Source organism: Myodes glareolus, chromosome 27, assembly GCF_982192425.1.
Source record: "Myodes glareolus chromosome 27, mMyoGla1.1, whole genome shotgun sequence".
NCBI classification, from domain to species: domain Eukaryota; kingdom Metazoa; phylum Chordata; class Mammalia; order Rodentia; family Cricetidae; genus Myodes; species Myodes glareolus.
In genome coordinates, this window is record NC_142052.1 from 44,234,584 (window position 1) to 44,256,697 (window position 22,114).

A 22,114-nucleotide genomic window follows, 5' to 3' on the forward strand; every position below is an offset into this window, starting at 1 on the left:
AATGCAAAGGATTCTGGGAAAGGGGTTCAGTTAAAAAAAAATGAGCTGGGAGTCTGTGAGTAAACAGTAGCAAGAGGAAGAAGGATTTCACAATTGTCCGTGGTTCCCCCCATCCTTGGCCAGGCGAAGAAAGAAAGGCTAATATTGTCGACCCCCTACTAGAGAGAAGTCTAGAATACATTGCACACCTCGGCCCGTCGCTCTTTCTGCTGAGGATGCTGAACAAGATGGGTTGGGAAGTAATTAATTTGCCTAAGGACACGTGCTCAGCAGGAGTGGTTCTCAGAGCTGCTCTGCAGTCTCCTCCAATGCTGGGGGAAATGACACGTGTTCACACGGGCAAGGCAGACAGGAAGGAGACCCGGAGGACTGAGAGGAAGCAAGCGCTCCCCTCCCCAGATCCCCAGGAACAGGATTAGGAAGGCATGGCTCGTGTGAGTTTATGCATAGTACCTGAAAACCCTGAAGGAAGGCTAGCAAAATGACTCAGCCAATGGGTTCAGTACTCCAGAACCTGCTTGGTGGAAGCAGAAAACAAGGCTGTCCTTTGACCAGCACACACCCACAAACGTACATATACACATATGTACATGTGTACACGTACATATACACATGTGTACATGTGTGTGTTCAGGGATACACACACATCTATATATAAACAAAGCTGTCCATTGATCAGCACACACCCATGCATGTACATATACATATATGTGCATGTGTATGTACATATGTGTGTGTTTGGGGATACACATACATACACACACATATATATACACACATATATACATATACATACACACACACACATATATATATATATAAACAAAGCTGTCCATTGACCAGCACACACCCACACACATACACACACACATACACACACACACATGTTTCCTGAGGCAAGAAGATCCAAAGCTCAAAGCCTGCCTGGGCAGCTTAACAAAATCCCAAGACAAAAAGGGGAACAGGGTGAAGCTGGGAATATCAGTTGGCAGTAGAGCGTTTGCCTAGGTACCATGTGCGAGGCGCTAGGTTCAATGCCCAGTTTGGGCCGTGGGCTGTTATGTAACTCAGGTGACCAAGAAGAGGTGGAGCAGGGAGTACAACTGTGCACTCACTTAGTTACCAATTTCCAAAGAATGTCTTTCTGGGACCTGTAAAATCAAAATCTCTTAGGCCGTGTGACTGTAAATATCATGAACTTCCCACACCTCACATGCTGCTAGCTCCGCTTTTGGAGACTCGTAAAGGCTTGCAGACTTGCCGTGGTCGTAAAGTCCCGATGCAGCATGAGTGGTGGATGCAGACACCCTGACCATAATTCCAGGTGCAGACCGTACCAGGCTTTCTCTTAAGCTCCGGTCCAATTCTGCAGGGCATTCTGGACCCGCTCCGTGTCTCCTGTGTTCGTTATTCAGACTCAGCGTGTCTCTAAGACTGAAGCGACAGATTTCTCAGAGGTATAAAGGGCCTCGCTGCCCGTGGAACTTAGGAGACATGGAGCCTCTGATTTAACCAGCCCTATTACTCTCCAGACTTTGGTCCTTTTGATACGCGAGCTAGCGTACTTTCTTTCTCTGTTGTGTTGACCGTTGAGTCGGGTTTCACTGAATCCTAACAAGCTGGAGCATGCTGGACTCTAGTCTCAGCTCTGACTCTCCAGGACATCCGATGGAGCGCCTGCTTCAAACCATCTTTTGTTCCTCTGTTATCGGGATGCTACCTGGAGCTGAGTCCTGGTGCCTCGGTGAGATTAAACGTCCTTGGGGAACAGGAGGTTTTGTGCTGATGAGAAACTTAAAGCTCTGAGTTCTGTCTGACTCCACGGGCGCCTGGCTGAGCCTTCCGCGCTCTCTTGTGGTTTAAATATAACCAAAGTTTCCATGTGAGGAATTTATAAACTCTGTGAGGCCCAGCCTGGAAGGCGCTCTGTAGACCAGGCTGGCCTTGAACTCCCGAGTGCTGGGATTAAAGGCGTGTGTCACCACCACCTGGCTGTTCACGGGCTCCACAAATCATCCTCAGCGTTTCCACATCACTAGAACTCATGCGCCTTACAGGATTACCGCGCGGAAAAGGCTTCCCATACAATAGAAATCCCTCGTCAAGTATTAGCTGTCTCTCTGTTCCCCCTGTGCCTTGCACACAGAGGGACTGAATTTGGGAGGGAAAGTCCCAGAAAACTCTCCCTGGCCGAAACAAAAGGCAACACGATCAAATATTTTCAAAATGTCAGGGTCCCTGTGAACCCGGACAGGCACTGAGGGCAGAGGTCGTGGCACAATCTTTCCCACAGTCTTGGGGCTGTTTTGAAGAGACCGACATGATTTCCACTGCCGAAGGAATTCTCCTGAGGTTTTATTCTTTCCTAATGCTCTCTACCAAGATGGGGTCTGGCATTTGTCATTTCTCCTTCCTCTCTGACTGCGTGTCTTCAGGAACCTTTCAGGGCTTTGCCCTCTGGGCTCTTGGGTTGTGTTTATTAGGCAAGGCATCTGTTACTGGTGCCTTCTGACCCCTCCTGGGAGTCTCTGGATTGCTGGCGAGGATCGGGCTAACCGTCTTGCATCAATAGGAGACTCGGGACTCAGCCACTGTGCCATTTCCTGATTGGTGTCCCCACAGAGGGAGCAGGACAGAGCCTGGCAACCTTACCTCTACTTCCGAAGCAAGCCAGAGAGCCAGACTCTACGGCAGATTCAGCCTGGGTATTCGGCCAAGAGATATCTCCGAGGCCTTTTGCGGACATGGCCCCCGGATACCATGTATAGGCTTCAGTGTGCAGGTCAGTAGGGAAAAGGGGGTGGGGGGCAGAGAGGTGGGGGAGTGGAGTGGTGAACTCCAGTCTCCCCTCACCTCTCAGTCTGATGTGAAGGTGTATTTCCCACTGATGCCAGAAACACCAGGATTTCAGGTCCAATCCTGCCCTAAGGCAAAGTCCCCAAGCTTTGTAGTCCACAAACCTATATCCCAACTACTGCCTTTTGTCTTTGCTGACATTTTGAGCAGGGCCAGCTGAATACTTGTCCTGCTCACACAGCTCAACCTCAGCTCCTCACGTCCCGCAGTCCAGTCCAGAACTTGCTTCCCAACCTACTCCACACTGAGGCCTCAGAGACCTTCCCACTTAAACCCCACGGTTCACAAGACAAGACAAAAAGGAGGTCTAAAGACACAAAGTATTTATTCGTCCAAGGTCAGTCAGCCAGAAGCAGAGCTGAACCCAGAAGGCAGACCCTTCCGACACCCACGGCTCCACATTCTTCCCAGAATTTCCAAGTTCCCTGTCTGAGGTCATCTCAGGTCCTCTTAAAGAAGGCAGCTCTCGGGCACCATCCCCTCAGGAGAGAGAAGAACGCCCCTCCTCCTGACAGAAACCCCAAATGCACTCTGTAGACTTAGGAAAACCTGAAGTGGGAATTTGAGTTGCCAGATTTGGCACACTGCACCCACACAAACAGTGAAACTCACAATATTTGGGACATATTTCTGCTCAAAAGTGTTCATTGTTTATCTGAAACTTAAACTTAATTGGACATCCTGTATTTTATTTGGCAAACTGCTGGAGATGGGAGATGAGTGTTAAGACATGCCAGACCTCACTCCGCTGCCTGCGGTTCCTTCAGCACCAACACGCAAGACCAGAAAATTCTGGCTTGCTTCTTGTTTTACAGGTTTACCTGGGGAAGGAGTGAAAACCATTCCCTGCCCCAGTAAGTGGGGGCATGAAACGAAATGAGAGACGTGGGTTTGTCTGGCAACTGATTTTACTCTCAGGGCAGTCCCATGGTTCCAGGCTGTCCTGTTTGCTTACCACTTGTAAGAGCTTTCTCCACCAAAAAGGGCTGTCACTGGATGGGGCCCCGACAGAGCAGGTTACCATCCCACAGCCTGGGCCCAGCATCCTCAAGGAGGTAGCAGCTTTCAAAAAAACAAAAAAAAATCCCACATCCATACGAGGCGTCTTCTAGCATGGGTGGACTAAGGAAAGGTGCAGGGACCTTGCATTCACGGGCCCCTTGCTATACATAGCTCCTTGTTAAAGTCTCTCTCTAAAGTAGTCGGCAAACCAGTTGGTGGCGGAGATGGTGCATGCCTTTAATCCCAGGAGGAAGAAGCAGGCAGATCTCAGTGAGTTCGAGGTCAGCCTGATCTATAAGACTGAGTTCTAGGACAGGCTTCAAAGCTACAGAGAAACCCTGTCTCAAAAAAAATAAAAATAAAAATAAATAAATTAAAATAAATAAAGTAAGCCCTCAAGCTAGAGGAGCAACGGTGAGATTCCAGGGAGAGGCCGGAGTCCCAACAGCTCCGACATTCTCGTCCCTCACCTTGTAATGTCAGTGAGTTCTCTAGTCTCTTCTGGCCACCCCCGTGATGAATCGAGCCCACCCTTCAAATCTGCTTCTTCTCTTTTTCATCCTTTCTAAAAGTTTTCTGCTTGTATGTTTGTTTGTTTTGTTGTGTGCTTGTCTTTGAGACAAGGTCTTTCCACAGATCCCAGGCTGGCCTGGAATTTGATGTGGAATTTGATGTCTAGATATCTGGCTTCAGTCTCATAGATAGCCCCTTGCTTCAGTCTGAGTGCTGGGATTAAAGACACGAAGCCACCATGCCCAGCTTTAAAAGTCGTTTAAATGAACGTTTTTGTCAGCGTACAGAGTAATGGGGTTCCTCAGGGTACCTTCACTCACATCATTAGTGTAGGCTCTCATTCCTTCTCCTGTCCGACTGCTCCTCACCCCTCATTCTGCACAGTTGGTCCCTCTTCTGCCTTACGACATCATTGCCCTCTCTACCTTCCACCTCCCCCAAGACTTTTTCCTGCTCTCGCATGATGCCCCTTTTAGCTTCCTCACCTACATACACATGCGTGCACACGCATTTATGTAAACAAACACAAAGATTTTAATCTAGACTTCCCATCCAAGCCTGAATCTTCTACAAAGGCTTTTCTAACAATTCTAGTCAATCCTGAGCTTCTGGCCTCTGATACTCAGAGCTGGAGTGGAGTCCAGAGAGATCCATCTCTCCGACCGGCTGTGAGAAATCCATGACTAGTTCCTCTGTGTCTACCCTGTGGCCTAGCAGACGGTGGGGTGCTTGGTCAAATTTCAAGAAGTGCTGCAGAGTGAGTAGATTAGGTTTAGAAGGCTGAGGGCCAAGGAGCAGACAGAAGAAAGCACCATGATTAAATCTCTCTTTCTGAAGCAGGACAGGCCTCCAAGCCAACACCTAGGAAGCAGTCATGCTTTTGCTTGTTTCCCAACAAGGACCTCGTTCTTGGGAATGGCATAGCAGGCCATGTGAGTTTTCTAATCCTGCTTGTCTCTTGATTGTCTTCTTTAATGTCTGTCCCAAGCCAAGACTACTGCGAGTGGGGAATGTCTAGTTTTCTCCTGCACGCTAGACTGGTCCTTATCCTTCACATCAGTAATTCCTGATCTGCCCCTCAGGACACATCAAGGATTCCATGCTGCTCCAGGACAGTCAGCTTGGGATATCCAAGAATCTCAGGCCGCAGCAGGATCTCTCCGGTGTTCCCCGAAAATACCATCTCCTGCCTGTCAACCCTCCGTTTTGGATTCAACAGAGACCACCTTATGAACAAGGTACCTGCTCACTGCTGTGTTTCCATCCTTCATATGTGTGCACAGTGGGGTGTGCGTGTGTATGTGCACGTTTGATTGCAAGTGGGCACACGCGTGTAGGTGGGTGTGCCTATCCACACTGTGTGGCTGCTTGCTAAGACTTGAGGGCTAGAATCACTCTATATTGCTCTTCTATCTTACCCACTGAAGCAGGTCTCTTAATCAAACCCAAAGCTCATTGCTAACCAACTTGCTTTGGGGATCCCTTGCCTCTAACCTCTGAGGCTGAAATTATGCACAGGCTACCTTACCCACCCAGCGTATAAATGAGTTCTGCAAATTCGAACTCGGATCCCGAGGCAAGCATGGCTAGCACTTTAACCACTGAGATGTCTCCCCGACCTGTACCTGTTGATTGCCTGACCAGTTTACAGATACTTGGAATTTTTTTTAACAGCTTAAAATAAAGTTTTGTAAAAATAAGATCTAGGGATTCTGTTTCCATTATCTTCATCTGGAAGATGCAGGGGTCTGTCTGGAAACTGTGACATGTGTGTTATCCAGGAGAGTGGCAGTCATTCACGTATGTGTCGTGGGCATTGGAACGTAGTAGCTATTGCAACTGCGAAACTGAGTTTTTAATTTAGTTCTGATTCATTTACATACAAATAGCCATATGTGGCTTGTAGTTACTGTGCTGGGCAACACAGGTCTAGACTTTAGTGTTCAAATTTCTGAAGTATCTTGTTAGTTGGTTGGCTTTTTTTTTTTTTTTTTTGAGAGACAGAGTCTCACTATGTAGCCCAGACTAACAGTCCCCCTGCCTCAGCTTTCTAAATGCTGGGATTGCAGATATATGTCACCACGTAACATTCTTTAATCCTGTGATTTTTGGGACAATGCTTTAAAAATACATTAACTCTGGGGACATGAATCTGGTATTTTGTTTTGTTTTGTTTTTTGTTTTGTTTTGTTTTTCAAGACAGGGTTTCTCTGAGGCTTTGGAGCCTTTCCTGGAACTAGCTCTTGCAGCCCAGGCTGGCCTCGAACTCACAGAGATCCACCTGCCTCTGCCTCCCGAGTGGAGTGCTGGGATTAAAGGTCTGTGCCACCACCGTCCGGCCCCATGAACCTGTTTTCAAGGCTCTCCTTTGATTTATGAGAAGGAAGATTTTGAGCAGGTCAGTTAACCACGCTGAGTTTCCATTTGTTCATCTGTTTAATGGGCACATTAAGACTGCTCAGCACTACACAGGAAATAATCCCAGTCTTTAACAGATGTTTTCCTTGGTAACGCATGCCACTGAAAGGGCCATGAGTTGCCTTTGGTGAGAGATAGGAAAACGTGGATGGGAAAAGCGCTCTGGAGAAAAATGCGGGAGGCTAGCACCACATACAGGAACTTTTCTGAAATTCAAAAGTTTTCAGAAACAATGGCGACGTCAGAACAAGCTCTTTCCTTGGAAAAAGGATCTTTTGGGGATACGCAGAGGAAGCGTGGAGCGCGGCGGTTCCTCAGAGGCTGGCACCATTGAGTGTTCCAAGTACGCGTGGTTCTCTTGCCCCTAGACTCTGGTGAAGCAGACCTCCAGTCAGAACCTGGTCCACATGTATTTGTCTCTATAAAACACACTGGTCCAGTGGTAGTCTTTGTCATTATCCCTTTGTACTTTTGTTTATAGTGTGAGTTTCAATGTGCTTTTCTAACATGGATTGGATTTCTTTAAACCACTTGATTTTAGAACATTGAAGAAAACACGTCCTGGGGACCGGACCCCACCTAGGTAATGGCCCCACGTGGGGACCCTTGACAGCGATCACATCAGTGCCTTTGGCTATCTCTCTTCGCAGACACCCATCTGCATTGATAGCCTGGGGTTTTGATGTTCTGGTACCCAATTAAGAGGGCAGTGACTTGCCGCACTTTCCCTGGGGAGGGGGGATCAAGACTTCAGCGCTGTGGGACCAGTGGCATCACTGACATCATTTACCAAGGAGCTTTCACCATCGGGCAGAAAACAGAGAGATGGTGCCGATAGCGGTCTGACCTCTATGGGCCTCAACTTCTTCATTTATAAAACTGAGCGACCACACCACATAAACTTCATAAATCATATGTGGGAGTTCAAGGGGATTGTGCCGTCCCTGGCACATAGTAAGTGCTCAGTAAATGTTAATTACAGACCTCCTTAGATTTTTTTCCATTATAATTACTAATTGCGATGCCCATGTCCATGATCATAGGGACAAAAAAAATCAATTTTAAAGAATTATCTGTCACTCAGAGGTTGAAACTCGGACCCCACTGTTTTCATCGGATTTAACTTTATTTCCGCTTAGGTTCTCTCTGTTTGTCATTTTTTTCTGAAAAGGTAGGAAAAGCCCTGGTTTGTAAAGCTCAGATCCCCAACCATGAGCCAAGCTATGCTCCCTGCTTCTTCAGTTTGCTCATCTACGAAACGAGAGCAATGGTGTCTGCGTCCCTTCCCCTGTGGGCTTTTGTGAAAATCTACAGGAGGGCTGGGGAGACGGCTCAGTGAGTAAGCGAACTTGCTGTGTCTGCAAGAGGACCCGAATTCAAATCCCTAGCACCCATCTAACGGCTAAGTGTGGCCAGTGGAGGAAGCCAGTAAAAACACAGTGCTCGCTGGCCAGTTGGTCTAGCTAAGATGGTGTGCTTCGGGATCAAACCTCTAGTGATAGAGGGCTAGGCATTAGAGTGTACGTCTTTAATCCCAGTGCTGAGGAGGCAGAGACAGGAGGATCTCTGTGAGTTCAAGACCAGCCTGGTCTACGCAGCAAGCTCCAGCGCATCCAGGGATGTGTAGCGATATCCTGTCTCAAAAAGAAAAAAGGAGTAAAAGACTCTTGCAGAGCTGCATGCTGGGAGTGGAGGCAGAGCTGCATGCTGGGAGTGGAGGCAGAGCTGCATGCTGGGAGTGGAGGCAGAGCTGCATGCTGGGAGTGGAGGCAGAGCTGCATGCCGGGAGTGGAGGGAGAGCTGCATGCCAGGAGAGGAGGCAGAGCTGCATGACAGGAGTGAAAGTATTGCTACAGCTAGGCTCCAAACAAGGACGGCTTGCCAGACTCTTTCAGCAATAAATCTACCTTGAGTAGGGATGAAAATAGCTGCGAGCCCCTTTAAAGCACCGGTGAAAGATTTACTAACTGGACCAGTCATCTATTGACCGGGATCCTCCCTGCACGCTGCAGACAGGGTGAATCCAGAGTGAGGCACGCATCTCAGCGGTTACAGGTCACGACACACAGTCACGCATCTCAGTGGTTGCAGGTCACGACACACAGTCACGCATCTGCATGGGTACAGGTCACGACACACAGTCAGGCATCTCAGCGGTTACAGGTCACGACACAAAATCACGCCGCCATCCGGGATCCCTTGCCCTTCATACAGAAACGGTCACTGTTGTTATCTGATTTGAGGCCCAGGCACCTCTATAAGGAAACGAGGGCAAGAGATCGGAATCCCCATTTTACAAATGAGGAAACAGGATCCAAGAAGCAACCTCGTGTCCCTGACATCCGGGTAGCCTTCTGGCTTGGTAGTTGGTCCTGGCTGCCACTTCCGTGGAGGCTCCATGATGTGTCTGTTTCCAGTTGACTCATTGTCCCCTGTGCAGATCCGCAGGGCCTGAAGGAAGAGGAAGCTGGCACCGGTGCTCATGTGGACCAGGGCTCTGCTGCCCAGAACCACAGCAATCAGTGGACCTACCCGACGCCCCTCAGGAAGCAGTCGCCGCAGGAAGATGAACGCCAGGCCGAGGTGCGATTTCTGTCAGGACTCCTCTGTTCCTTTTGACTTCAGAGTCTCCCTCCTTTGCCTTTTCTTGAGAGCCCCAGCGAAGAGAACTTTGATTCTGAATACAGTTTCTTAAACTATCACCCAAGGACCCCTGACGTTGACAGATTCTCCTTTTAAAGGAGTGGGGGTCTTCTGCAGGTAAAAGCGCCTGAGAAAGCTGCCCATACATCCTCCCCCCTCGGAAGTCATAGCAGGCTCTGGACAGGGGTGAAGGGGCCAGCTTCTCTCTGTCCAACTCCTGGCTTCCCACGCCTGAAACAGAGTCTCCCTGACTCCCCACCCCATCTAGGTCTGTCTAGAAAGATAGAATTGTAGCCTTAGCCGATCTCTATGTTCCTTACTAGCTGTAATAGACTAAAAACTTAACCTCCAGCCTCCTGAATGAACTCCTCGACAGGATGGAGTTGTGAGTTAAAATGTGGAAGTGCTTTCTGAACTCTGAGACTGTGTCTGTGTGTGTGTGTGTGTCTGTGTGTGTGTGTGTGTGTGTGTGTGTAGTGTGGGGACATGGGGGTGTGAAAGAGCTGTGTGTGTGTGTGTGTGTGTGGTGTGTATAGTGTGGGGACGTGGAAGATGTGAGAGATGTGTGTGAGTGTGTAGTGTGGGGACATCGGGGTGTGAGAGAGGTGTGTGTGTGTGTGTGTGTGTATAGACATGGGGGTGTGAGAGAGATGTGTGTGGTTTGTGTTAGTTGCACAGAGCAACAGAGACAGTATCTGTTCCTATCTCGAATAATCTTGTTTGGCTTTATGAGGTCACGCGTCAAGGAGAGCAGGGACATGGAAGAGCCACACTCCAGAAGGGGAAAGATTTTATGATATAAAGATTGTGGTTTAGGCTCTTCATTCTGATTTTTTTTTCTTTCTGCAAAGCACTGTATATCAGACAGGGCTGTGTGTCCTTCCCTTTTGGTCAATAGTTTCATAGTAACAGTGTTAGAAATTGTGCTGCTGTGGCCTTGTTTCCCATTCTGCAGAGAGACTTCATCCTTGAACCTACAAGGCCTGGTTACAGAGAGCCGCTTAATCCCCTTGTGTTTACGAGTCTGTGTGTCTGCTGTTCCCTAGGAAGCATTGATAGAGAGCCACCTCCGTGTCCACAATGAAAAGACACAGCCAGCCTCCAGGAAGGGCCTTGGGTGTGCCCACATCAGTCACCTCCAGCTTCCTAGCGACAGAGACCTCTTCACGGTCTACAGCGGTGCCTTCCCAGGTAGAAAAGCAGGTCTCAGTGTCTGAGCCTGAAGTCGATGTTGATCTAAGTGCACTTATGAAGAGTTCCCTTGAGAACACAGGCTCGCCAGATGCCGCGTCTTCTTGCCACTCACCTTGGAAAATAGCAAGCAGGGGCCAGTTAATGTGGGAATGGGACTCTGAGGGGCTCCGCTTTGCCTAGTGTCTAGCCGCATGAATTCCACCATTCAAGTGCTGAGTTTAGGATCTCAGACACATTGTGTAAGGTTGCTGAGGCCAGTTTCCCATTCTGCGGGATGAGGATAATATGGCTTAGAGACTGCCGTGGGGATTACACGGGTTAGCACGTGCGACGCACATCCTGACCAGCAGGAATGAACGCCACTAAAAACGAGAATTCCTTCCCTGGTCACGTCTTTATTCGGAGCATTTGATTGAGGAAAATTGGGGGAAGGGAAGAGAGAGCAGGGACAAGAGAAAGCTTAGAGAGAGCAAGTAGAGCCCAGAGGCAGCTGCTTTTAAACGGTGGAGAGGCTTGAACGCTGTCCTGATTGGTTAATGCCATTCTGCTGGTCTGAGCATGTGCAAGCAAGGGTGCAGGCAAGGGTGCTCAGCCCCACGTGGCCAAGCCAGGTATGGGCTTGTATACCTCCAAACTGCAGGACCACCTGTGCCTCCAGGTGGCTTCCTACAAGCACGTGTAAAACACGTTTTCAGTTCTACAAACACTTGTGTTATTATCGCCTTTATTCTCATCACCGCCTGACTCAGCCAGCAAGCGCCCAGAGAGTGAGACTGAGGGTCCCCTACCTGCCGTAGCAAAGCCGTTGCCATTTCAGTAAACCACGCTCTTCCTCATTTTCTTCTCATCAGTCAAATTTGCATAAAACTTCTATTTTCTAGTCATGTATATGCATTTGATTACATGTTCATCCTATACATAGAAAGGCTTACAGGTTAGGATGGCGGTATAGACTTGTAACCCCAGCACTCAGGTTAGGGGTGGCGGTATAGACTTGTAACCCAGCAGTCAGGTTAGGGATGGCGGTATAGACTTGTAATATGAGCACTCAGGTTAGGGATGGCGGTATAGACTTGTAACCCCAGCAGTCAGGTTAGGGCATGGCGGTATAGACTTGTAATATGAGCACTCAGGTTAGGGATGGCGGTATAGACTTGTAATCCAGCAGTCAGGTTAGGGATGGCGGTGTAGACTTGTAATCCAGCAGTCAGGTTAGGGATGGCGGTGTAAACTGACTTGTAACCCCAGCAGTCAGAAAGCTGGGGTGCCAGTTTGAGGCAGCTCTGCATTACATGGTGAGTTTCAGCTAGCAAGCCTGGACTATAATGTGTAAACCTTCTGCTCAAAACATAAAATAAAGGGCTAGAGAGTTGGCTTCATAGTAAAAGTCCTTCCTGCTTTTCATAGTAAAAGTCCTTCCTGCTTTTCATAGTAAAAGTCCTTCCTGCTTTTCATAGTAAAAGTCCTGCCTGCTCAACCAGAAAAGCTCATTCCTGTTCCCATCACCCACGCTGGGTGGCTCACGACTATCTCAACCGCCTGTAATCAGCTCCAAAGGATCCGATACCCTCTGGCCTCTGCAGGCATGTAGCATGTATCAACACACACACAGACACACACAAAACAAATTTCTAAAAGAAAGAAAGAAAAGAGCAACAAGAGTTAAGATTCGGGCTGGAGAGATGGCTCAGAGGTTAAGAGCATTGCCTGCTCTTCCAAAGGTCCTGAGTTCAATTCCCAGCAACCACATGGTGGTTCACAACCATCTGTAATGAGGTCTGGTGCCCTCTTCTGGCCCGCAAACATACACACAGACAGAATATTGTTTACATAATAAATATATAAATAAACAAATAAATGTTTTTTTAAAAAAAAAAGGTTAAGATTCAGCAGTCCACTCCATGTCTGCAGCTGACACACTTTCATTCCCACCTGTTTCTACAGAACATCAAGGGAACATGCAACCCCACAAGGCCAGAGGCAGCTGCTTGTCCCAGGAGTCTCCTGTCAGAGGGTGCCTTTTCCCTCCTATACCATCTGCTATGGGCTCAGAACAGAGAGCCCTCGGGGAAACAAAGAGAAAAAAGGTAGGGGGAGTATACGTGTATGCGTGTGCCTGTGTGTGTATGTGTGTGCATATGTGTGTGCGTGTCTCTTTGTGCATGTGTGTTTGTGTAGACAAGTATGTATACGTGTGTGTGTCTTGTGCATGTGTGTGTGTTTGTGTAGACAAGTATGTATACGTGTGTGTGCACATGTGTGTATCTGTGTGTGCATGTGTCTGTGTGTGCAAATGCATGTTCATGTGTGTGTGTATGCACGTGTGTATGTCTGTGTGTGTTGAATCTCATTCTAGAAATTAAATAACTCAGAGGGATGTCTCTGAACTCACGAGGTGCAGTTGAGATGAGTGCTGTGGCAGTTTCCTGTTGGAAATTGGAGCGATTCGGCAGCCCCCCGCCACTCCTCAGAGCAGAGACAGGGAGTCTTTCTAAACACACAAGGGCAGTACTTACACCTGTGAGCGGCTTGTTCACCAGCAGTTACAAATGCTGGGGAAACTGAGTCTAGCTATGTTCACTCAGTTGACACTCAGTCACCTTTGCCAATGTAGGATAATTTGGTAAGCTTATGAACTTCTTTCAGAAGTCAAGAACAGGGCTGGAGGGATGGCTCAAGGGTTAAGAGCATTGGCTGTTCTTCCAGAGGTCCTGAGTTCGATTCCCAGCAGCCACACAGTGGCTCACAACCATCTGAAATGAGATCTGGCGCCCTCTTCTGACCTGCAGGCCTACATGCAGGCAGAATACTTTATACATAATAAATAAATAAATTTTTTTTAAATGTCAAAAAGAGGGCCAGCAAAACAGTGCAACTTTAAAGGACTCTTGCCACCAAGCCCGACAGCCTGACTCAATTCCCGGGACTCACGCGAAATTACACGTGGAACTACAGTGCTAACTCCCACAAATTGTCCTTTGACGTCCACACGCACAGTAACATTTACCCATCCACGTATAAAATCAATAAACAAGTGTGATAAAAAATTTTAGAAGTGAAAAACACCTTCTTCCTTAAGGTGACTCTGGCCAGAGACTAGAGCGATGTCTCAGCAGTTGAGAACCCTGACTACTGCCCTTCCACAGGATCAGGGTTCAATTCCAGCATCCACATAGCAGCTCACAACCGTCTTTAACTCCCGTTTCAGGGGCTCTGACACCTTCACACAGACACAAACGGAGGTAAACACCAATGCACACGAAACAAAACTAATAAGTCATTAAAAAAAAGAAAAGATGACTCTGGCGATCTCTGACCTGACCCTCCCTCACGATTCTGTACGGGACGTTGGCATTTGGGAAGCATCAGTGATAGATAAGACACATAGAAGAAACTCCAAAATGTTCTGCCCGTAGCTGCTGTGTGAAGTGGCCCTCTGAAGGTGTCTCTGAAGGACCGTAGCCAGTTCAGGCAGTGCTGACACCAGTAAGGGATGCTGTTTTCATTCTGCTCAGGACTGTCTGGGTGGTCCTGAGCCTGAGCCGTCTCCCGGGTTCCGTCGGGCCAGGAGTAAAGAGCAAACCTGAACTCCAGCATCACCACGGGATCACTATGCCTAGCCAGCCCTGCCCTGAGCCGGGCTCAGAGGAAAGGGATCCTTTGAGGCCCAGGCACTCGTTCAACACAGGAAAGCAACATGTTTCACTGTGTTAAAACCCTGTGTCAATTTCTAATTAGAATAAAGAAATTAAGGCTTGGCTTCTTCGGCCATCCCTCACACAAGAAGTCTGAGTTCCCACACGGCTTTCTCAATGCGACCCTTGTGAAACAGAACCCACAAGGTCCGTATTCAAAGCAGGGCCGTTGGTGGGCAGCACCTGTGCAGGGAGGGTCTCTAGGAACAGAGATCTTGTGTGTGTGTTTGGCTAATCATTTTATTAATGTTTCAAAATTATAAATATTACTCCACACAAATTGGATAGAATTTCCTTCCTCAATCAGTCCCAAACATGTAGGATGCTTGTGTGTGTTTCTGATTCCTGATTTTTTTTTTTCCTTTTAAGCACTGGGGAAAAACAGAAAAATCTTTATTTTTTTTTTCTTCCTCTGAAAACTAGCACCTACACATCTCAAAGCAGTAAATTCATATGCTAAAAAGTTGCAAACAAAAAGTGAAGTGTTCTGCAATTTCTGAATGACTGGAACTGGAAGTAATATTATACATACGGTTGTAAGTGAGTGTGTGTGTGCACGCATGTGCGTGTGTGTATTTGAGGACAGGAAGTAGAAGCCAAGCCAAACGAGTCATTGAAGCTGGTATGATGACTCTCTAATTGTGTTCATGTGACAACATGATCAGAGGGTGAGATTTTTCCGCTAGGGGCCAAACTGAGTGTTAAACGCTAACAGGAAGAAATCCATTCTCTAGCAATTGTCTTAGATTCCAAGTGTGGCAGGGCAGGCCTGTAGCCTCACCATTCACGAGGTAAAGGCAGGAGAGTTGTGAGTTCAAAGCCAGCCTGGATTACACAGTGAAACCTTGTCTCGGGAAACAGAGTCTGGGAAGGCAACTCAGTAGTGAAGAATTTGTCTAACATGTACCAAGCTCCACCCTCATCAACACACACACATACACCACCACAGACACAGATACACCATACATACAGACATACCGTACAGCACACACAAACACCTCACACACACACATACATGCAGACTTACCACACACACACACATACTACACAAACCATATACACACATATCACCACCACACACACCATATATACAGACATACCACACACATACACACACACACACACACACACACACACACACTGCACAAGTCATAAAAACAATCCATATTTCAAACACTACTGTGACTACACATATTAATTCATTTATATCTCCCAACTTGGCAGCATGGGTGGTAAGACTTCTTCCTCTTATTTTAAGGAAGAAATTGAAACTTAGACGTTACCAAAGGGAGCTGGGAAAATCCTGTGGAGGATGAGGAGGAAAAGATTGTAGGAGCCAGCGAGGTCACGGATATCACAAGAAAATTCACAGAATCAACTAACCTGGGCTCATCAGAGTTCACAGAGACCGAACGGACAACCAGAGAGCCTGCACGGGACTGACCTAGGCCCTCTACATATATGTTACAATTGTGTAGCTTGGCCCCCTTGTGAGACACCTAACAGTGGGAATGGGGACTGTCTCTGACTCCACTGCCAGCTTTTGGGCCCCTATTCCTCCTACAGGATTGTCCCATCCAGTCTTAATAGGAGAGGAGGTGCCTAGTCTCACTGCAACATGTTATACCATGGCCGGCTGATATCCATGGGAAGTCAGCCCTTTTCTGAAGGGAAACAGAGGAGTCAATAGGCAGGACATGCACACACACACACATGACTGGGAGGAGAGGAAGAGGAAGGAGGGGAAACTTAGGGATGTAAAAACAAAACAAAACAAAAAGTTACTGAAAGACGTCCAGCAGTAGTGGTGCACACCTTTAATTAATCTCAGCACTCAGGAGGCAGAGGCAGGCAGATCTCTGTGAGTTCAAGGCCAGCCTGGTCTACAGAGTGATTCTAAGGTAACCAAGACTACACAGAGAAACCCTGTCTTGAAAAACAAAACAAGACAACAACAACAAAAAGAAGAAGAGGAGGAGGAGAGGAAGAAGTTGTTACCAAAGGGAACCAGTTCCATTCTGGGCCCCTTCTCTCTTCTCCCCTGAGGTTGAACAGTGTTCTGCTTCTTGTTCCCCTTGCTCATCCTCTTAACGTCAGTACGCAGAAGTCCCAGCCACGACACTTCAACCCACACCGTTCTCCCTGTCACAATAGAGACTATTTTTCTCTCAAAGGCTTTTATGGTAGGGAGAGGAAAGTTTGGGGCCGGCTGACTTTGAATTTACCGTTTGACTGTAGATGATCTCGAACTCCTGATCCTCCTGCCTCCACTTCCCATGGGCTAGAATTACAAGTGTGGATAAAACTCAGAAGAGTCAGGCAGGCCGTACATGCTTGGAGCTCCCTGGAGACATCAAAGCAACACACCCAACACACTCCAGAGCAATCAGCACCGGCTCCCAGCCCATCGATACCTTTGCTCTCTTAGCAGCTGTTTGTACAAGAAACGCAGTAAGATACAGTATCATTAGGTTCTCCGCAGGCAGCAGTAGTAAGATACGGTATCATTAGGTTCTCCGCAGGCAGCAGGCAGCACTTTTGAAACCGGTCACTTTGGTTTTGTGTTTAAACTTTCTCCAGGCGCCAAAGGCTCTGAAATTACCTCCTGTTTCAGAAGAACCACCCAGAGTCTTCAACCCCCTGAGGAGCCGTTTTAAAGCCAATGAACCCCCAATGGAGCTCTTCATTATCCCAATGGAGATTCATTTCCATGCCCCACAGGCCCCCAAAGAAAAGGCCTGCAGGAGAGGTAGGTCCCCTGCCGACGGCACTTCTGAGGAACTTGGTCAAGCCAGAAAGGGTTGGAAGTCGGGATCCCTGCCGGTCCAACCCTTCCAGAAGTGATGGCTGAGATGGCTGAGTTCGTCCTCAGGAAAAGAAAAAGCAAAGGAAAAGTAGCAAAATCCATACCCAATTCAATTGTATACGCTGAGCCTTTGAATAAGCAGTTCCTGCTTCTAAACTAGGAAAAGAAGACAGACAGATACATAAATAACCCCAGTGTGCCTTAGATAGTATAAACGTTCTGGCAGCTTACAAAAGAATTATGTAATACCAAAAAAGCAACTAAAAATGGAAATGCGGAGGGGGGGGGTTGTCCTACTTAGGATTACTATGGCAAAACACCACCAGCAAAAGCAACTTGGAGAGGAAAGGGTTTCTATTGCTTACATGCCCAGTCACATTTCCTGCATTGAGGAAAGCAAGGCAGGGCAAACAGGGCAGCAACCTGGAGGCAGGCGCTGCTGCAGAGGCCATGGAGGAAGCTGCTTACTGACTTGCTCTCCATGGCTTGCTCAGTCTGATTTGTTACAGAACCCAGGACCAGCAGCCCAGGGATGGCATCACCCACCATGGGCTGGGCCCTCCCCCATCAATCACTAATAAAGAAAATGCCCTACAGCCGGATCTCATGGAGGCATCGTCTCAGTTGAGGTTCCTTCCTTTCAGATGACTCTAGCTTGGGTCAAGATGACATAAAACTACCCAGGACAGAAAGCTTGATTAAAAAGATCAGAGAGATGGGTATTATCAGACAACTTGGATGAAGTTAGGGCTTTAGGTAAACATTAGATTTATTTAACTGAATTTCCTCACAGCCAAACTAAAAGCAATTATTGGCTACTTGGACCTTCATTTTATAAAAAGAAAAATGTTGCCCAAAAGAGTCTTTATATGTAAATATATATATGTTTGTTTTTTGATTTTTCAAGACAGTGTTTCCCAGTAGCTGTGGAGCCAGTCCTGTATCTTGCTCTGTCGACCAGGCTGGCCTCAAACTCACAGAGATCCAACTGTCTCTGCCTCCCAAGGGCTGGGATTAAAGGCGTGCGCCGCCACCACCTGGCTAATACTTTTGATTTTTAAAATTATTTCATTATCTAAAATACAATCTCAACAGTCCCTGTCAGAAAAAGGCTTCTGTTCTTTCTAAGATCACCTCTGTGAGAACATCATCTAGCAGAACAGGTCCAGCTGAAGTAGGCACCTAGAGGAGTCACCACTCCCGTGCCGGCCCATGCCGCAGGGGAAATCCCCTAACTAAGCTGTTTAGCTGTGCCCGTGCTTAACAGGGATTCTTGCTCCTGGGACCTCGCTGGTCAGTTTGAGACAAAAGATAATCCCCATTTTAAGGGACTCAGAGCTTCTAGAAACTTCAACAGAAATTGCTTCTAATTTCTTATAGAGTATCGACTTCTGGAAATTTTACAGGAGATTGCTTTGTCGAATTTCTTGCAAGGGTAATGTGTCCCTCCTCAGCATCACCCAAAGATGGAGAGAGGAAGGGAAGGAGGAGACGATGAGGGGAGGGAGGGACAGTCTGGCTTGGGCTGTGGCCCTTCCCTGGAACCAATCACTGTGGCTAAGATAATGTAGTCCTCTTATAATTCAAGCTCAATCCCATGGTCAACCCTGGAGTCACAGAATGGACACAGATTTACCCAAATCCCATCGTGCAATCATATGGTCATCTTAGAGTCACAGAATGGACACAGATTTACCCAAATTCCATTGTGCAATCAATCTCATGGTCAACCTGGAGTCACGGAATGGACACAGATTTACCCAAACCCCATTGTGCAAGCAAGGAAGAGATGGGTCTCCACAAAGGCTCATGCCAGAAACAACTTACTTTTCTTTGCCTTCTAGATGCTCAGCACCCTGAATCTGATGCAGAACCAGAAGAAGCCACAACTTTGTGGCAGGCTCCCCTGAAGCGTCTGTACTTAGGAAGGCCAAGGGGGATAACTGTGCATCTCCCAGTGGCCAGTTGCCAGGACACACCCCCACCTCCAGGTAGTTCCTTTCTCCCTCCAGCATCCCAAAGGAACCTCACTCTAAAAGGAAGCAAGGCAAGACACAGGAGGGTCCTCCGCAGAGAGAAAGTCTCTCGGGGAGGTTAGTTCACCCCGCCTCTTGAAGACGACTGTTCCCCCCCCCCCCCCCGGCAGCCACTGCCTTAACCCATGAGCTTCAACAAAACTAACAGCATCATCTAGCTTGCAAATTACTTACTCGCTGAATCAGCCCTCCATAATATTTTCTGGTTACATATGTAAAACGGAGCTAAACTGACTGGAAATTTGCTGCGTGCTCCATTACTAACCCTGTTTTTTAAGCAATGAAATTTCATTTCTAATCTTTTATGAATATGTACCTACTTAAAAGTTTGAATTTAAAATGCTTAGAGATTAAAAGACCCTGAAAACAGGTAAAAACTAAATGCTACACATGGTCCTGAGTTGAATTTTGATTTGGGGAAACAAACAAACAAAAACCCATAGAGAATATTGTTGGTATAACTAGAAAACTCTGAATATGGATTTTATATTGGAAACCGTTTCTGCATTCATGCTAACTTTCTTGGATGTGATAACCACATTGTGGCTGAGAAAATACTGATTTTAAAAAGTCTTCACATTTTCACAATATATGATCATTCGAAGTTATGCACATGGGGCCAGGAGTGGCAGGCCACGCCTTTCATCCATCCCAGCACTTGGGAGGCAGAGGTAGGCATCAGTTCACGTTGAGTTCCCCTCTGTGCCAGGCTCTGTTCTGGTTTTTAACATGCACAGCAACTCTGCCTTTGTTTTACAGACCAGAAAACGGACACACCAAGAACCAAGTAACTTACCTGAGGCCACACAACTCCAAGTGGCCTTGCTGGGATTGGAGGTCAAGACCTCCCAGTGCTCAGTCCAGGTCTTGCCGTGACCTTACATTGCCCTTGAGAATAGACACAATGAAGAAGCTGGGGCAGGGTGTTCTTAAAAGGTATTATCAAAGCAGGGGGTTATTGAATCGTCTTCTTACGTAAATGTCAGCTTCTTTAGAGCTGGCGCAGGCAAGGACCGGCTTCTGCCACTTTCCGGTTCACAGTCAGAGCCACAGAGATGGAGGCAGTGTGCTGGATTTCACCTTTAGCCTTGCTCATCCATGGCCTAAGAAGTCTCTGACACATCCAAGGCCAGCCCCCAAAACAGTGACACCCCAACTCAGAAAAAAAAGGAGGTGCCACAGAGGCGAGCTTTTCCACACATTGTCCCCCACAGACCTGGTGCAGGGTATTGACAGCTGGTATGGGGGTCAAAGGCAGAACATTCCCATTCTCTTATTCAGCCCAAGAAGGTCTCCCCTCTAATATTGCGGAAGTGAAGCCAGCTTTTATGTCTTCACATATCTACATATACATATATTTTATTTCACTGTGGTACTATGTGGGCATAAGTTGCAGACATATACAGTCTGTCAGCAAAATATTTTCCCAGCCACAATGCAGTTATCACATCCAAGAAAGTTAGCATGAATGCAGAAACGGTTTCCAATATAAAATCCATATTTAGAATTTTCTAGTTATACCAACTAGGTTTTTGTTTGTTTGTTTCCCCAAATCAACATTCAACTCAGGATCATGTGTAGCATTTAGTTCTCACCTGTCTTCAGGGTCTTTTAACCTCTAAGAATTCTCTAGGCATGGTTTTGTCCTGTCCTGTGGATTGTTGTTGTTGCTGACATAGTTTAGTTTAAGTTTGGCTTGGTTTGAGATTTTGTTGTTGTTGCTTGTGGTGTTCTGTTTGTTTGTTTGGTTGGTTGGTTTGGTTTATCAAAACAGGGTTTCTCTGTGTAGCCCTGGCTGATCTGGAACTCACTCTGTAGACCAAGCCAGCCTCAAACTCAAAGATCCACCTGCCTCTGCCTCCCAAGTGCTAGGATTAAAGATATGTACACCAATCACCACCAAACTTGGTTTGGTTTTTTGAGATGGAATCTCATATAGAAATACCGCCCAAGCTGTCTCCAAACTCACTGTGTATCTGAGGATGACCTTGAGCTACTGATCTTCCTGTTCTCTCTTGCGAGTGCTAGAATGATGGTTGTTCATGGGTACCTCAGGTTTCCAAGTTAGTTCTTATGACATCAGTGACAGTGTGTTCCATAGGAAGTGATGCAAGCTGTATTTGATCAAAGGTGGTGTCTGCCAGATTTCTCCACTGTGAAAATACTGTCAGGAATGGTGGCTTACACCTCTAAACCCAGCACTTGGGGTGGCAAAGGCAGGTAGGCAGATCCCTGTGAGTTCAAGGACAGCAGTGGTGTGGGAGGTCCTTCTGTCTATGTGTTGCTTTTATTGGTTAATGAATAAAGAAACTGCTTTGGCCTATAGCAAGGCAGAACTTCGCTAGGCAGAGAAAACTAAACTGAATGCTGAGAAGAAGGCAGAGTCAGTGAGAAGCCATGTAGCCCTGCCAGTGACAGACAGAGATGGAACTTTACCTGGTAAGCCACAGCCATGTGGCGATACACAGATTAATAGAAATGGGTTAAATTAAGATGTAAGAGTTAGCCAATAAGAAGCTAGAGCTAATGGGCCAAGCAGTGGTTTAATTGATACAGTTTTTGTGTGGTTATTTTGGGGCTGAGCAGTCAGGAAGAAACAAGTGGCCTCCTACAACAGATTGGCACCCATTTGTAGACAGAGGTTTCTGTCCTGCCCAGTTCCTCAGTCGTTCAGTCCCAAAGAAACACACAGAGGTCTACATTAATTATAAACTGGTTGGCCTATTACTCAGGCTTCTTATTAACTCTTACATCTTACATTAACCCATAATTCTTGTCTGTGTTAGCCACGTGACTTGGTACCTTTTATCAGCAAGTCAGTCTCATCTTGCTTCCTCTGTATCTGCGTGATGCCTGCAGGCTGACTCTTTCCTCTTCCCAGAATTCTCCTGTTCTCATTGCCCCACCTCTACTTCCTACCTAGCTACTGGATAATCAGCGTTTTCTTAAAA

At 47.1% G+C, this 22,114-nt stretch overlaps 1 protein-coding gene and 1 long non-coding RNA gene across 4 annotated transcripts in view; one reads left to right on the top strand and one right to left on the bottom strand.

Annotated features, from left to right (window-relative positions):
* The window catches only part of Kiaa2012 (KIAA2012 ortholog), a 100,744-nt gene that overhangs the window by 11,307 nt on the left and 67,323 nt on the right, over positions 1 to 22,114 (top strand). The window contains exons 3-9 of one of the 2 annotated variants that reach the window (XM_087902236.1): positions 2,623 to 2,782; positions 5,454 to 5,609; positions 9,230 to 9,372; positions 10,479 to 10,623; positions 12,571 to 12,713; positions 16,902 to 17,070; positions 18,972 to 19,220. In XM_087902236.1, coding sequence (XP_087758362.1) covers positions 2,623 to 2,782; positions 5,454 to 5,609; positions 9,230 to 9,372; positions 10,479 to 10,623; positions 12,571 to 12,713; positions 16,902 to 17,070; positions 18,972 to 19,220 — 1,165 coding nt within the window. The remainder of the gene's footprint in view (positions 1 to 2,622; positions 2,783 to 5,453; positions 5,610 to 9,229; positions 9,373 to 10,478; positions 10,624 to 12,570; positions 12,714 to 16,901; positions 17,071 to 18,971; positions 19,221 to 22,114) is intronic. The other variant, XM_087902237.1, reaches the window with a different exon arrangement.
* Positions 6,789 to 16,906, bottom strand: LOC148117712 (uncharacterized). 2 transcript variants are annotated; one of them, XR_015736793.1, is made up of 2 exons: positions 16,547 to 16,906; positions 6,789 to 11,538 (listed from the first exon to the last, which is right to left on the bottom strand). It is a non-coding gene; the product is annotated as an uncharacterized LOC148117712 (long non-coding RNA). The 2 variants fall into 2 exon arrangements; XR_015736794.1 differs by lacking the exon at positions 6,789 to 11,538 and adding an exon at positions 16,124 to 16,463.